General features: G+C 43.2%; 1 protein-coding gene across 2 annotated transcripts in view; it reads right to left on the bottom strand.

Moving 5' to 3' along the window:
- LOC144509624 (histone deacetylase 9) overlaps window positions 1–16,768 on the bottom strand; it is a 728,394-nt gene that overhangs the window by 346,547 nt on the left and 365,079 nt on the right. For both annotated transcript variants that reach the window (XM_078238446.1, XM_078238445.1), the window contains 3 exons: window positions 16,099–16,340; window positions 13,183–13,333; window positions 1,053–1,176 (listed from right to left, as the gene is read on the bottom strand). In XM_078238446.1, coding sequence (XP_078094572.1) covers window positions 1,053–1,176; window positions 13,183–13,333; window positions 16,099–16,340 — 517 coding nt within the window. The remainder of the gene's footprint in view (window positions 1–1,052; window positions 1,177–13,182; window positions 13,334–16,098; window positions 16,341–16,768) is intronic.

Here is a 16,768-nt window from a genome sequence, read left to right as displayed (position 1 = left end):
TTTTATTATAGCAATAATGACTCGGGCTACATTTCAGACACAGCCCTCTGAAATGGCCCAGGAACCAGTAAATTCAAGGGCAATTAGGGATGGGCAATAAATGCTGGCCCAGCTAGCGATGCTCACATCCTATGAATGAATAAAAATATTAGAACAGGGAATAAACAGCATCCTGGTGCAACTGTCAGCACTCTTACATTTTAATCATAGATTTGTGGAAAAGATGCTGTCTGCCTGTTTGAACAGCTATTAAAGATCCCATGGCACTATTCAAAGAACAAGGCTGTAGCCAACACCTCTTAACTACTACCTGAAGCAGATTCGCTCAATATTCACTTTGTATTAGACTGTAGGAATTTGCTATGTTCAGTGTAACTGCTACATATCACTGCAAATTAATTCACAGCTTGTGGAACATTTTGGGGTGCGTGTCAAACATAATGAAGCACAGTGCAACAAGATGGTCTTGTGGCAGTGGGTCGCGTCCCTGCCTCTGAGCCAGAAGCTCTGGGTTTGATTCCCATCCCAGGACTTGATAGTCAAGGAAGGTGCGTTCATAACGCAAATAATGCCAATGGCTGGCAGTAAAAAACTCCCGGTCAGCCACGCTTGTGTGGAATGGCGCCCTTCAAGCTACAAGCCCCTTGGGACAGACCAGTCACCTCTTCCAGGAATAACTAGCTATGGAAACAAACTGCCTTAGTGCACCATTAGGCGCAGGAAGGGAATTGGAACAATGTAAATACAAGTTATTTCTGCTTTTGTTTATGGAAGTTGAAATCTCCTCTATCGAGTGGATTTTGATCGTTCATGCCATTAAAATAACATCTTGAACATAACACTAACTCATCCAATGAGTCCAAAGTCTTGTCTTTGTCTATATGAGGCCTCCTTAGAGCGAGGAAAACCAAAGCTAAGAAACAGCAGACGTGTGCGCCAACACCTTTCTTCGGATTTACATATGTAATTGGATTTCTGAACATTGTAATTTAATCAAAGTAGCAATTTTACTTCAAAAATAGAAATCCTGTAAGTAGGATGATGATACTTACCGATACCAGTGTTTGGGATGTTGAGGGAAGGAATGATTCTGTCCACTTGATGGAAACTCTTTTGCTGATTTGCTCAACAGGAACTCCTGAAGTTTCTGTTTGACCTCAGTACTGGCCACAGCACCTGACAATACAATTATTCAGTAACTGCCACATTTTGAATTCTTTTAACCACTTTTTGGCAGAAAGGTTTTGGAAAAGAAATTATTCTAAAATATGGTTTAAAGCATGGTATGTTCAAAGAGGCATAACAGGTTTAATATCATACTTGAAGACAATAGATAGTTAAAATACTGTTAGTTTACACAATAGATGTTAAATGATAAACCATTTGCTACCCTGCCTCAGCATCAGATAGTATCTCATACTCATTGGGCAGAACTTTATGAAATGTGGGGAGAAATATATTTCTCATCCCCATGCTACAAAAGTCTGTTCCAGGCAACCATCAAAAGAAAGCCTGCATGCTTGGCAATAGCATGCTATTGATGACTTTAACTACCTGAGAATGGGACTTCTGCCCATCAGTGGGATAAAGTCACATCCTCGCGAGCTGCTGGCCAATCTGATTCACCAACAGCTCCAGTCATCCCAGTAATGGCAGAATTGTGTAGTGGGCACTGTGGGGACTGCAAGCAGTTCCAGGGAGGATAGATCCCAGAGGACCTGGGCTAAGGTTAATCTGAGGCTTTAAGGGTAGGAAGGGATCAGGGAGCCTAGGGAGGTGGGTGTTGGGGGGTGGGTTTCGGAGGACAAGGCGGGGAGGCAAAATGGAGAGGGAGGTCATGTGTGGGGGTGGGGGGGAGGGATGTTCCCAATGCGCACAGGGCACCCCTGAATGATGTGCCTTCCTTCTCATCTTTCAACCAATTTATTTAAAAATGGTCTCCTGAATCTCGCCCACCGACCATATTACGGAAACCAAGTCCTTGATGGTTGGGAAGGCAATGGGCTAGCCACAAACATGCCCAGTAAGGGCATTACAGAAGCTGTCTAATCTAGTTATATACACTGAAATTTGGAAGGCTGTGAGGAGATCTGATTGAAACATATAAAATTCTAACAAGGCTGGACAGACTCGATGCAGGGACAATGCTTTCCCTGGTTGGGGAATCGAGAACCAGGGGCACAATCTCAAAATATGGTGTTGACAATTTAGGACTGAGATGAAAAAGATTTCTTCACTCAGAGTAGTGAGCCTATGCAGTTCTCTATCAAATAAGGCTGTGGAGAGCAAACCACTGAATGTATTCAAGAAAGAGATGGACTTTGTTTTAGATTTTAATGACATCAGCGGTATGGGGAGAAGCAGGAATATGTCATTGAGATAAAGGATAAGCCATAATCACATTGAATGGCAGAGCAGGCTCAAATCGCTGAAAGGCCTACTCCTCCTGGTTTCTATGTTTCTTCCAATGAATACATTGACTGAAAACTGGACGGATTCAACAGCCAACAGGTTGATCTGCTCCAACAGACTACTGCACATTCAGTAAAGTTGAAAAATTATCCCTAAGAATCCAAACAGTGCTTCCAGAGAAATGAATATTAAGTTCTAAACCATATGGCAGATATGGCTAGAAAGCCAATGTTCAGTATGTGCTGATCCTCTTGTGGGACCTATGCATCGCAGATTTTCCATGAACCTGGTGTCATGAAAATATCAGGGAAATCCAAGGAATTGCAATATTTTCTGTTGGTTGTATATATTTTTAAACTTGTGGGGAAATGGCTGTGTTAATGCAACTTACCTTTGATATGTTGATGAGCTTAGTGACACTGCAAACAGATGTTTACTGAAGGCAAGTTCGTAACAATAGGAGACAGAACATGAATGTATTTGAATAAGGTTTTAAGGTTCCAAAGAAAGAAAGGTGTGAAGAAACCTTTTTTTAAGATCATTTATGTTCTAAAAGGTAAAATCAAGAAATGAAGGTCCGGTTAAAAAAAGAAAGATCAAAGGGGGAAACTGTATTTAAGAAACTGATTAAACCTACGTAGAGGCAGCTGTTTTTAAACCTCAGCCCACAGCAGGAATAGTTGTTTAATCGCTTCTCGGGCTTTTGGCTAAGATCAAGTGTAGTATCGACATGTTGTACTTGGTTGAAGTCATTAGGTTACATTTTAGCTTCATTTGAAGCAATTTTTAAAAGCGGCATCTCGGCCTTTTGGCTAAGATGCAAATGAGATCAGGCCTTGGAGGAGGTGCAATGCCTACTCCAACCAGCTTGGATCATGTAAATCAAGCCCAAGATAGGAGGTGAGAGCCCTGTCTTGTCAGCTTGGATCGGGAATGTCTCACTTGTTGAGACTCTGAATTGGACTTGATTTGATTGAATTGGATTTTTTTTAAAGTTGTTTAACTCCCAGCAAAAATTGTCTATGAAGAAAGCTCATCTTGAAAAGCAAACTGTTGTTTTCACCTGAGAAGCAATGCCAAAGAGATATAACTGCCTGGTGTTACTGGATTTTTATAGATTTTAAAAACTGGAAGGTATTGTTGGAATATTTGGGGAGTAGTTAAGTGAAGATTGTTTGCAACTGTTTAAACTATTGGAACTGTTTCCCTTTCGGCCTATTAGCAAGACATTGACTGGATTTCAACCTTCCCCTCAGAATGCTCCCACCTCTCCGGCAGGATGTCACACAGGTACGAATCAGTACTGGTCTTGATCATAGAATCATAGGACGGCACGGTAGCACAGTGGCTAGCACTGCTGCCTCACAGCTCCAGGGACCCAGGTCCAATTCCCGGCTTGGGTCACTGTCTGTGTGGAGTTTGCACGTTCTCCCCGTGTCCGCGTGGGTTTCCTCCAGGTGTTCTGATTTCCTCCCACAGTCCAAAGATGTGCGGGTTAGGTTGATTAGCCATGCTAAATTGCCCCTTAGTGTCCCGGGATGCATAGGTTAGAGGGAATATCGAGGTACATGTGTGGGGTTGTGGAGATAGGGCATGGGGTAGGATTGTTGTCGGTGCAGACTTGATGGGCCGAATGGCCTCCTTCTGCGCTGTGGGGATTCTATGATGATTCTATGAATCACAGAAACCCTACAGTGCAGGAGGCGGCCATTCGGCCCATTGAGTCTGCACCGACAACAATCCCTAACTAGATGTGAAGACTGCCGTGTGAAAGAGATAATTGCCTTTCCAACACTGATTATGGACTATCCATCTAAGCTAACCTGCTTTCCTCTCCCATGAGCAGACAGATCTTATGAGCACTGACCTCTTCCTCTCTGTTTCTGATCCACCAAGATCAAACAATCCTATAGTCCCTCAACACCCAGACCCCGGCCTCCCAGTGATCTGTACCCAAACAGCACTAATTTACCTCAGAATCATAGAATCCTGACAGTGCAGGAGGTGGCCATTTGGCCCATCGAGGCTGCACCGACCACAATCCACCCAGGCCCTATCCCCCTAATCCCAAGCTTTTCCCCTGCTAGTACCCCTGACATTATGGGGCAATTTATCATGGCCAATCCACGTAACCCACACATCTTTGGAGTGCGGGAGGAAACCGGAGCACCTGGAGGAAACCCACGCAGACACAGGGAGAATGTGCAAACTCCACACAGACAGTGACCCGAGGCCAGAATTGAACCCGGGTCTAAGGCTGAGTTTCAATGTTTATTGCACTGTTTGCCGCCCAACAGGGAGTCAAGCCTGTAGGCCTTGTGTTGGGGTCTCACCTCTTTCAAGCTGGATCTCAGTGTTCATCAGCTTTACCCTATAGAGCGACAAGTGGCTCAGGAGAAGGTAGCTGGTACCATGGCTGGAGTTGTTATTCTTGTTGTTACTGCTCCTCTTGCTTTTCAGCATGTAAGATATAGCTGTAAAGGTTTCCTCAATGCCACAGTGAATGCTGGCAACAGGGAATTGAAGGTGAGTGGATCATGTTAAAGAAACATAAATGCCTTGGGCTAAAAACAGTGAGAAGTCTCACAACACCAGGTTAAATTCCAACATATTTTGTAGCACAAGCCACAAGCTTTTTGAATGCTGCTCCTTCATCAGGTGAGCAGGAGTTCTGTTCACAAACAGGGCATATAAAGACACAAACTCAATTTACAATTGGAATGTGAATCTTTACAGGTAATCAAGTCTTAAAGGTACAGACAATGTGAGTGGAGAGAGGGTTAAGCACAGGTTAAAGAGATGTGTATTGTCTCCAGCCAGGACAGTTAGTGAGATTTTGCAAGCCCAGGCAAGTCATGGGGGTTACAAATAGTGTGACATGAACCCAAGATCCCGGTTGAGGCCGTCCTCATGTGTGCAGAACTTGGCTATCAGTTTCTGCTCAGCGATTCTGCGTTGTCATGTGTCGTGAAGGCCGCCTTGGAGAACGCTTACACGAAGATCAGAGGCTGAATGCCCGTGACTGCTGAAGTGTTCCCCAACAGGAAGAGAACACTCCTGCCTGGTAATTGTCGAGCGGTGATCATTCATCCGTTGTCGTAGCATCTGCATGGTCTCCCAAATGTACCATGCCTCGGGACATCCTTTCCTGCAGCGTATCAGGTAGACAACATTGGCCGAGTTGCAAGAGGCTAAAAAGCCATAGCATTCACCCGACCCGAACTCCTCCTCACCCTTGCCCACCACATGGAAGTCCACACCCATCAAAATTGGGTCCATGGTCTTTGCATGTGAGCCAAAGTCAGAACACGTGACCTATACTGCACACTACAATCACAGTAGACTTTGCCTCATCTCGGCCAGCAAGTTCCTGAAAGCTGGTCTCACCGTGTCAGCATTTCATCAGTGAAAGTGCGACAGAAGCATTGTTTGTGTGTGTAAACAAGCTCTCCGCTACACTGCTGGCAAAGTAACACCAGCAGACCAGGTGCCTCTTTGAGGAATTTCCTGGCCCACCTTCAGAAAAAGAGGCACATGGGGACATGTGCGACAGGCACAACTATCCAGTTCTGGCGCTATTGTTAGATTCCACCTCTGCCTGCACTTAGATTAACTGAGAAATAAATACAGGATATTGCCAGTCATCGCTCATAAAGTGAGATGCTCAGGACAGCTATAGGGGTGCCTAACGCTACTGAATCCGATAAAGTGGTTACAGCACACCCAAATTCTCAATAGTAATATATATAAATCTGAATACATACTCAAAATATCAGTTCATTGTCAATGCCTAATACACATTATCAATTATTTATAAATTATAACTGTAGTTTATTTATTGGTTTATTCTAGTATTGCTATTACAATAGCTTGTTTAATGGCAGCAGTAATGTGTTATTGTTATAAATATTTTATTATATATTTTTATGATTAATGCAGCATTCCATCTGTTAGTGACTTTTCATAAAGGTTACGAAACATTTAAAGAAGTGCTGCTTGCAAACCTTTCAAAATGGTTTCCTTTCATTTACAGTGCTTAACACATTGGGATGGATTTTACGTTGGGGTGATGGTCCTGCCCCCACATGTAAAAATCAGGGGCAAACCCACCTCCAATTGGCTGTCTCACCCCACGGTCAGTTAATGATAGACTGGCCATTTATTGGTTTGAGATGGGAGTTCGACCCCTCAGCTTTTTTAATTCGTTAATGGGATGTGGGTGTCACTGGCTGGGTCAGCATTTGATGCCCATCCCTGATTGCCCCTTCAACTGACTGTCTCGCTGAGGCATTTCAGAGGGGCAGTTAAGAGTCAACCACATTGCTAGGGATCTGGAGTCACATATAAGCCAGACTGGGTAAGAACATCAGATTTCCTTCCCAAAAGGACATTAATGAACCAGATGGGTTTTTACAACAATCGACAATGGTTTCATGGTCATCATTAGACTTTTAATTCCAGATTCTTATTCAATTGAAATTTCACCGTCTGCTGTGGTGGGATTCAAATCCAGGTCCCCAGAGCACTACACTGGTTCTCTGGATTACTAACCCAGTGACAATACCACTACACCACCGCCTCTTAGAGTTAGTGGCCAATCAGTGGCTGGTAGCTCTCCAGCACTCGTTACGCCAATGGGAGTGGTGGCCACTGCCAGTACTGCAATGAAGCTGCAGCGAGGCATGCTGCACTGGAACCAAGAACAGAGGAAAGTCACCTGGGGGACCTGGGTAGACTGGCCTGAGTAGAGGGAAACAATGGGGTGTGGGGAAGGGGGTCGCCAGTGGGCCCAGGAGGCCTGTAAAGGAGGCAATTTTCTCCACCACTACTTAAAAGTAGCCCATGCATTTAAAGTTGCCTGGCTGGACATTTCATGAGGACCTCCTCTCCTGCTCTTGATTGAACCCCAATGGCAGTGGAGGTGTCCTTAGGTGATCATTAATTGGGCACTTCCGGGCCTCAACTGCACATTGAGCAGGCAGGATCCTGACCATAGGACCATAAGATATAGGAGCAGAATTAGGCCATCGAGTCTGCTCTGCCATTCAACTATGGCTGATAACTTTCTCAACCCCATTCTTCTGTCTTTTCCCCCATAATCTTTGATCCCCTTACCAATCAAGAACCTATCCATCTTCGTCTTAAATCCACTCAATGACCCGGCTTCTGCAGCCTTCTGTGGCAACGAATTCCATAGATTCACCACGCTCTGGCTGAAGAAATTCCTCCTCAGGTCGTCCCTTTACTCTGAGGCTGTGCCCCAGCCTCTCCTATGAATGATAACATTTTCCCCATGTCCACTCAATCTAGGCCTTTCAGTATTCTGCAAGTTTCAATGAAATCCCCCTTATCCTTCTAAACTCCATCGAGGGACAGCTGTCCCTCTGCCAGTGAAATTGTAGTGGCTTAGACCTTGGACTAAGCTGATCCAATTTTTGTAAGTATTGTTTTATTTTCCATTGTAACTAATCTGCATGTGTGCATGTGTTAGGAAATCTATTTGTTCTTTGGTAATTGCCGGAACAATGAGTGAAATGAACTAACCTGTTCTTCTTTAAGTAAAAAGAACTTAGGGCAGCACGGTGGCACAGTGGTTCGCACTGCTGCCTCACAGCTCCAGGAACCTGGGTTCAATTCCTGGCTTGGTTCACTGTCTGTGTGGAGTTTGCACACTCTCCGCATGTTTGCGTGGGTTTCCTCCGGGTGCTCCGGTTTCTTCCCACAATCCAAAGATGTGCAGGTTCGGTTGATAGCCATGCTAAAATTGCCCTTTAATATCCCAGGATGTAAATGTTAGAGGGATTAGTGGGGCAAATTTGTGGGTTTATGGGGATAGGGCCTGGGTGGGATTGTTGTCGGTGTAGACTTGATGGGCCGAATGGCCTCCTTCTGCACTGTAGGGTTACTATAAAAACTCTGCTGCCTGGTTATTTTAAACTGAATTCCTCACTCCAGGGGTAAGAAAATACACACACACACACTGGCATCTTTGGGGAAACAGTACAGCAATTAGCATATCCTCCAGCGCTGATACCAACATTGTGGAGCTGCTGATTTAAGACTGCCCATTAAAACGGCACTGTTGTACCAATGAGTCGTGCATATGTGAAAATAAGACCAGCTGATGTTACACTCAGTACCACTCCACTCCATGCTTAAATGAGCAGGCTTTCCATTAGCTTCAAAAATGATGACACTACTGAAATCAGAGCTTCACAGACTTCACAGGCAAAGCAACACTCGACTCTGCAGCCTGGGAGCTTTGAGTTGCCACCAGTTCAGAGTTTCTTGGCCACCTTTCCTGGGTTCACCCGATGGGATTGTGAGAAAATGCTTAAAGGAGTAGAGCCATCAGGTGCCAGCTGATCTTACACAGAGCAGAATGCAGGTGGAATAAAAAAAGAGGAAAATATATTGCGAGCAGCCCTGGTATCTGACTGGTCTATCATTAATCAGCAGAAACTTTAACAGATGCACAAAAAGCAGCGAATAGCGGCACAGAAAATTGATGTATTTGTATTCTTGTTTTATTAGCTTCTTTTCTGGTTGACATGTTTTAGCCTTTTTAAGTGTTAACTGTTGCTTAGTAACAGCCACTTGGCAGTTCATAACAACCAAGTTTATACAGCTCTGGATGTAGGAGACCAATACTGCAGGTTTTGCCCTGGTTCCCCATGACTCATTTTCTTTCTCACTCCCTTCTTCCTCTGCTAGCTGCGCTACAGATTCCTACCTGCCAACATGCCTCTAGTCTCTGGTTTTATTTAACTTGTGAGCCTGGGCTGAATGTCAGCAGACTATGCGACTATGTGTGGCATCACAGTTGAGTCCATTCCTGTCCTCACTTGATTTACATATAGATACCCTTTCTCGCCAGAGCCATTGAGTAGCAAACAGAACTGAATTATTTTTTCTCTCTATAGGAATCTAGAAACAGATAGGGCCAGAAAAGCCCAGCTCATTTGCCAGCTGCCTAACTGAGATTAACTAGAGTGCCCCAATGTTGTCCCACCTGAAATAAGCTAACAAAACATAGACCATGATAACTATATGCTACCCTACGCACTCAATGCACTTAGTGGTTCCCCGAACACACCACTGAAAATTGAAGGGCTGCTTACTTGAACCACTTTGCAAACAGACCGCAGCCATTTTAAAGCCTTAAGTGGATACAGCAAGCTGAATCTTAGACATGGGATCCAGCACAACAGAGCTCACCATGCGGGAGATGCTACTAAGTGATACAGTAGTGTGAGATTTTCTAAAATCTAACACTGCTCTTTGAGCTTATTGCCACCGTACTGTATCTATAATCAATTTATTTTTCATGTTTTCCATATAAATGGAGTTCCTGTGGTATTCTGTGGGGTTCAGGAAATGTCAAACCTGTTGTTGATTCTTAGCAAAGCTCCCATCAATGAATCTGAAGCAAATTGCAGTCCGAAATGAGTGAACCATAAACCAAATTAAACTGCACTGATGAAATATATGGGTCCCCATTGGGGGTCTCTGCACTGACCCCTTTCAACAAGTATAGAAACTTCAAAGAACTGTACAGTCCTCTAAAGGCATGCACAGCATTGGTTCAGTTATTCAGTTCCTGCTTCATTTTCTCTATTACATAGATCAGTACTAGTAAAGTTAAGGCACCAAGTGCTTACTGTGAAACCACTGCCGCTTTGACCTAAAGATTTTACTGTCGTCACACAGCTATTTGTTGGTTATTTACAATAGCTTTTGCTGGCATCAGTAGCTGACCTTTTCCAATGAAGTACTGACTGAAAGCATGTACCAGGACCGGGCATTTGGAACTGATTTATCCTTAAATTGTTTCCTGGCAGCACTGTTTACATATCAGAATCACTGTGTGATGTCTAACTTTGAACTGTGGTTTGTTCCATGTCGTGCAACTAATGATGTTTGTTAAAGTTCCCTTCACCGCTCTAGGTGAGCTGGAATTCGCAATGTGTTGTCAGTAATGTTACTTTGAGCTAGCACAATAATTTGATGAAATTAAAAAGGAAGTAAAAAATGAATGCCGGTCACAGAATTGTTTCTAACAAGAGGGTTGATATCTTAATGGGCCATGTATTTGAAAAATAACTGGTCCACCATGGCTGACAGGATTCATGGAATTGTCCCACAGTGTCAACCAGTGCCATCTGGAGGGAAAGGGACTGAATTGGGATAAAAATAAAGAACCAATAAAACTGAATACTTTTATAATTTGTGCACTTACAGTCAGCGACTTAGTTAAACAAACTGTTCTTACTCTAATTTTTTTTGTGTCAATGTTCTTTGGGTGAACAGTGAGCGGGGAGCCTGCTCCATCTGCCGGATAACATCAGTGAAAGATCAAGTCCATGTTTGTGATCAGGCTTCATTTTAATATTCACGGCAAGCTGCCAGTTTCAAATGAGGGTGAGGGGCCAATCACGGAACCAGATGGAAAATCTGGTGGTTCCTTCAGGCAGTCAAGTCAGAGCTTTCTCAATCTCGGTAAGGGATGGGAAGTGATCCCAGGGATGACAGTAGTTGAAAGATGTGGCAACTGCACAAAAGAAAGAACATTCGTGCAGTTTGTAGCCCCACAAAAATCGTCAGGAAAGTTAGATTGTACCTTTTTTTTGGAGCAACTAGTACTTGCTTGACATCTAATGTTCAGTTCCAGTGGAGAGGAATGTACGCTGGACTCACCATCCACACAAGTACTACACACACACTAGACTAACTTTGCATCAGAGTGCTAATCCCACCCCACCCATGGGGTGGGATTTTCCAGCCCTGTCTGCTGCTAGGATTGTCCGGTCCCACTGAACTACCCCCCCCCCCCCCCCCCCCCATGACGAGGCTGGAAAATCCCAGCCGTAGTTGGTCTGAAATTTAAACATACTTCAGGAAGGGGTGCTGGCTGACTAATCAAGGCCTGTGGAAAAATTGCTTCGGACAGGCCTCATACAAAAAGAAATTCAGCATCGAATTGTTTTTAAATTGTTCATTATGCTGAAAACAGGGATGGTTGAGAGATGGAAATCGCCCCCGAGGTGTCATCATCTTCCTCTTTCACAGCAACTGCACAAGGCTTCTTTTTAGGTCTCCTGAATGACCTAAACTGATTTCTCAATTTCTCAACCACCACCTTCTCAAGGGTAATTAGGGAAAGCCACACCACATCCCATGAAAGAATTTAAAAAATGTTCTTTTTGTCTGGGTGTTTACTTTTAAAGTTGCAGACATTTCACCATATCTTTGAGTGAAAGTACGAGTGCCAGGATATTTCTCATGCTCTTAAGTAATTAAGTGGACAAACTGTCCACTTAATTCCACAATCCATGAGGTAATATCAGTGAATGTTGCAATTTCCTTTGGGCAAATGTGGTATCGAGATTTTTATGACTGCTGATAATATGTGAAAGCTGAATGCTTTTGTCAAAAGCTTGGAATTGTACTCCTGGTTTCTGTGTTCTTCGAATCAGACAACTACAAAGGTGAAAATTATTGCTGGGTGTTGTTAACGTGCTCATAGCATTTCCTGCTTCTGCCATTTTAATAAATGGTGAGGCCACAGGATAGTCCATTACGCAGTTAGATGATATCACCCAGGCTGGTTTACCAGAAGAAATATTAAAATGGATATATTCTCTCCTTCACTACTCCCCACTCCCCATTTCAACTCCTGGCGTTTCTGACAAAGATGATGTATGGGTTCACAGATGTTGTAAGAAGTTTAACAACACCAGGTTAAAGTCCAGCAGGTTTATTTGGTAGCAAAAGCCACACAAGCTTTCGGAGCGCTGCTCCTTCGTCAGGTGAGTGGGAATTCTGTTCACAAACAGGGCATATAAAGACGTATGCCCTGTTTGTGAACAGAATTCCCACTCACCTGAAGAAGGGGCTTGGGGCTCCGAAAGCGTGTGTGGCTTTTGCTACCAAATAAACCTGTTGGACTTTAATCTGGTGTTGTTAAACTTCTTACTGTGTTTACCCCAGTCCAACGCCGGCATCTCCACATCTTCACAGATGTTGGCAGCCATCTAGTGTCTTGCCAAGCAGCAATTCTTTATGCAAGCTTGAACAATAAATGTTGGCAAGTTATTCAATGATAGAGAGGCATTGTAGCTAAACCTGATCCAATCTTACCTGCCACCTACAAAGATAAAGAGATGGAATTGCAATGGGGCTTTTCTGACAGCCTGCTACAGATTGAAAACCCTGAGAAAGCAATGTATATACTTGAGATCAGAAGAAAACCTACAAGAATTCTAGGTACCAGCCCCCAGAAGACCAATAATGGGTAGGAGCTCTGCATGATCTATCCCCTCTCTAGCCCATCACAATGTTGCTGAGGACAACCATAATATTAGAGTCTGGATCTTTCTCATTATTTGTGATCAAATACCACAGTGGGCACATTTACCAACTGGGAAATTAGGATGTTTAGTAAATTCTTCACTTACAACCAATGACATGATTCCATTTTAGCCTTTAAATTCAAATATGAGGGAAAAGGGATTAAAAATATAGCAACTAAAAACAAGAAAGTGGTTCTTCTCTCACAAAAAACAATTATTGTAATAAAAGTAAAGCTGCTAACAGTTCATCAAGTTAACATTTGTATCACCCATATTCCATGATATTGAACTTGCTGCTGGCTCCATCAACAAGTACAATCAACATTTATCTGCAAAGGACTTTGATGGATTTTCTATTCAAGCGCAAAGAACAGTACACAGCAGATACAAGACTGGATTGAATGATTGATGTACATACTTTCTCTGCCCCTTTCTTTATTTCGAAGAAACAGAAGGTGCTGTTCCCGTAGCTGTCGTCCAACCTCTTGTTCCTGCCGCTGTTTCTCCAGTTTACGTTCTTGCTCCAGAAGCTCCTGCTGGTGTTGAACAGCTAGCAATTCCTGTTGTTGCTTTTAAACAAAGACAACAATTCTTAGGATACAAATATTGCTCAGGAATTTATCGGTTCCACAACAATCTCATGACTGATTGGTGAAGGGGATGGCAGAAGCTTCTGAGTGTAGGATCTCAAGCCAAGGCTTTTTGAGTTCAGGTTGCAAGTTGATCTGTCATTGGGGGTCCTTTGCCTTGGCTAGCTGAGCTTCACTTCCACTATTCCTTAGCTTGGTTACAGAATGAAGCACTATACATCAGCAAGGTGATTTATCTTCGGGTGTGGGGAAGGGGAATAGATAAGCTGCTTGTATCAGTCCAGAGATGTGGAGTAGCCATGCTAAATTTCACTTTAGTGTCCCAAGATGTGTAAGTGAGATGGATTAGAGATGGGAAATGTGTGGGATTATGGGGATAGGATGAGGGCCTGGGTAAGTAAGATACTCTGTCAAAGAGTCAGTGAAGACCCAATGGGCTGAATGGCCTTTCCTGCACTGTAAGGATTCTTTGATGCGTCCCGCAGAATGTATTGGTAGCTGACATGACAAAGCCCACAGCCATGCAACTGTCCCACCTTTCTAGATGGACTGGATGTGGGGGGGTGGGGGGTGGATTTTCTGCTCCTGTTTTCATTGGGCAGGGCAGAGGAGTTGGTGTGGTGGTACGGTTGAGGTTGCGTGAGTTGGGTGTGTCGAGTTTGGTGGGACTCCACATGAACTTTTGTGCACTGGGACAGCCTTTACAAGTGGCTCATGGATCTTCAAAAAAATGAAGTTGCTGGGGGGTGGGTTCTGCCAGCACGATGTTGTGGGACCCACCCCATTAATTATTTTGTGCTATGTCGCAAACAATACAGCGGAGAAGGCTGTCATTGGCGCCGATTGCTTCAAAGTCAATTTTCCCCGTCTTTGTCAATGTTTAGGAAAATTCTGCCAGTAAAGTTTTCTGCTTTAGAAGAGAAAAGCACATACTTCTAAGGCTTAAATAACAAATTACCTGAATGGGACATTTTCCTTTATATATTGTAGGTCTTTTGGTTTTAATGCAATGAAAAGTAAGTTAACATAACTTGAAATGATCACTCAATTGTTTTCAGAAGTTCCTGTGAGTCACACAGTTTCAAATGCCAAATGACAGTGAGAGTTACACTGTACCCAGATGACACACACAGCGTTGGATACTGCCCTTTAATCAGTCACTTTCTCATGAAGAGATAATTATGTATATTTATTTTGCTGCAGACACTTCCAGCAGTTGGAGTTGGCTCCTATCGGAACATTTTCCCTTCATGATTCGGTAAATTACCACATAGAAGGTCACAGTGGGTGAATGTGGTCTATTGAGACATTGAGTTCATTGAAAATGAATATTGGTCAGTTTTAAATAATGGCAGTCAATACACAGACACCAGTTTTAAGTTAAAACTGGTGTCTGTATGACAAGTTAAAATCTACCCTAAACCCACAACGCTCAAATGGCAAAGCTATCAGTGGGCCCACTCAAATTCTGATGCTGACCAATGAATTCATCGATTTCAAATGTATCTTGTGAGCTGGAAGTTTTAGAAAAGTAAAGTAATACAACATTAAATTGGTGGCAGTTCCAAAAACACTAAAATATGGGGAGGGAAAGTGGGAATCAAAAAATAGTTAAAGTAAAACGTGATGTTAAATAATGCTATCCACCTTCAGTTACATCGGAAATGTCAATATGATTGCTTGATCAAGTGTAATGTTTACCTACCACAGTGGTAGTGAAATAGCATTTAACAGTGTATTCATTCACCGTGAGGATTGTCATGTTCTTAACAGCTGGGCTCCAGCACAAAATGAGTTATTGGACAAGGCTTATCTGAGCCTCGAACTTGAAAATAGATCACTCAAAAGTAGTCACTTACCTCTGATGCTTCACATAACCTGCAGGCCTATGTTCCATCATTCCACTCAGAATGCCAATACTGATCTACAGACCAGTCTCCACTACTATGTGACTTTCTGGTCAGGGCTGCTTATGCAAAACAGATCTTCGGCAAGAAAGTGGAGGCCAACCTGAGAAATTAGGCAGTGTTGCTGCAGCGCCTGAAGAGACAGATTTCAGCGGAAAGGGAACACTGGGCCCCCGTTAATTGAAAGATAACTGTAATCAAGGGTAAGTTTGTGGGGGCCTGAGCTGCTTTTACTTCCATCATCAGTTCCCACCCCCACCATCCTTTTCTGTCCCACATGCTCCTCCCGTCATGGTTGTCCTGGCGATCAGCGTTGGACTGGGGTAAACACAGTAAGAAGTTTAACAATACCAGGTTAAAGTCCAACAGGTTTATTTGGTACCAAATAAATCTGTTGGACTTTAACCTGGTGTTGTTAAACTTCTTACTGTCCTGGGGATGACAGGGACATGAGCAGAAGATGTTGATAGTAGTCATCAACATCCTCTTCTGCCACTACCTTGCCTGATTTGAGCAAAATCCAAGCTATAGTGTCCTCATTCCTATTAATAATTCAGCAATATCATCACACGAAGCACGGCTCAAGAATATTAATGACTATCATTTTTGTGGCAGTACACTAAAGAATTTAATTGTGAACTGCCTGACAAGATGAAATGTTATGCAGCTATTTGGGTGATCACAACTGTTAAGTCTATTCCATCTAGATACGCATTCATAATAAGATGTCTTAATACAACTCAGGGAGCACTAAACATTCCAAGCATTCTGGTGTCTTTCACTCCATCTATGTGCAGTGCATGTTGCTTGGATTTGACGAGTTTTAAGCTGCATTACCTTGAGGTGTTCCTGAAGCTGGACTTGGTGTTGTCGGGTGAGGGTTTCATGCTGTTTCTGGAACTCAGCAAAGAGAAGCTGTTTCTGAAGCTGCTGTTGTTGCTGCAACAGGAGGAGTTCTTGCTGTAACTGGTGTTCTCTTGCAGTCGGGTCCGCAGCTGGCATCGAGATCCGCAGGTCGGTTCGTAAATCCACTGGAGCAGTTGGTTGCAGTGCTACTGGAAGTGGCGAGCTCACTTCAACTATTCAATTCAAAAAAATATAAACTGTAATTTCTTTCACTGCCTTTAGAAATGTATTATTTTTCTATTTATCAATTCACATTTGTTCCCTACACCATTTGTCCGCATGCCATCTGTCAAGGTGAAGATAATGACATTTGCAAAGACCAGCTTTAATGCAATTGTCAGATTAATAGAAGGAGACAGCAGATGGGGCAAGTTAGACAAAAAAAGGACAGTTTTTGACATTGTGCAATAAAGAAGAAAGAGGTGTATTTTTGTAGCACTTTTCACGACCACTGATGGTCTTCGAATTTGTTTCACAGCCAATGAAGTATTTTTCAAATGTAGTCACTATTGTAACATAGGAATCAACAGCCAATTTCTACACAGGAAACTCCCACAAGTGACAAAATAATGTATTCTCAGTGATGTTGATTGAGGGATAT

The sequence above is a fragment of the Mustelus asterias genome, chromosome 2, assembly GCF_964213995.1.
Source record: "Mustelus asterias chromosome 2, sMusAst1.hap1.1, whole genome shotgun sequence".
Taxonomy (NCBI): Eukaryota; Metazoa; Chordata; class Chondrichthyes; order Carcharhiniformes; family Triakidae; genus Mustelus; species Mustelus asterias.
Note: the sequence above shows the minus strand (reverse complement) of the source record. Positions and strands in the feature narration are given on the sequence as shown.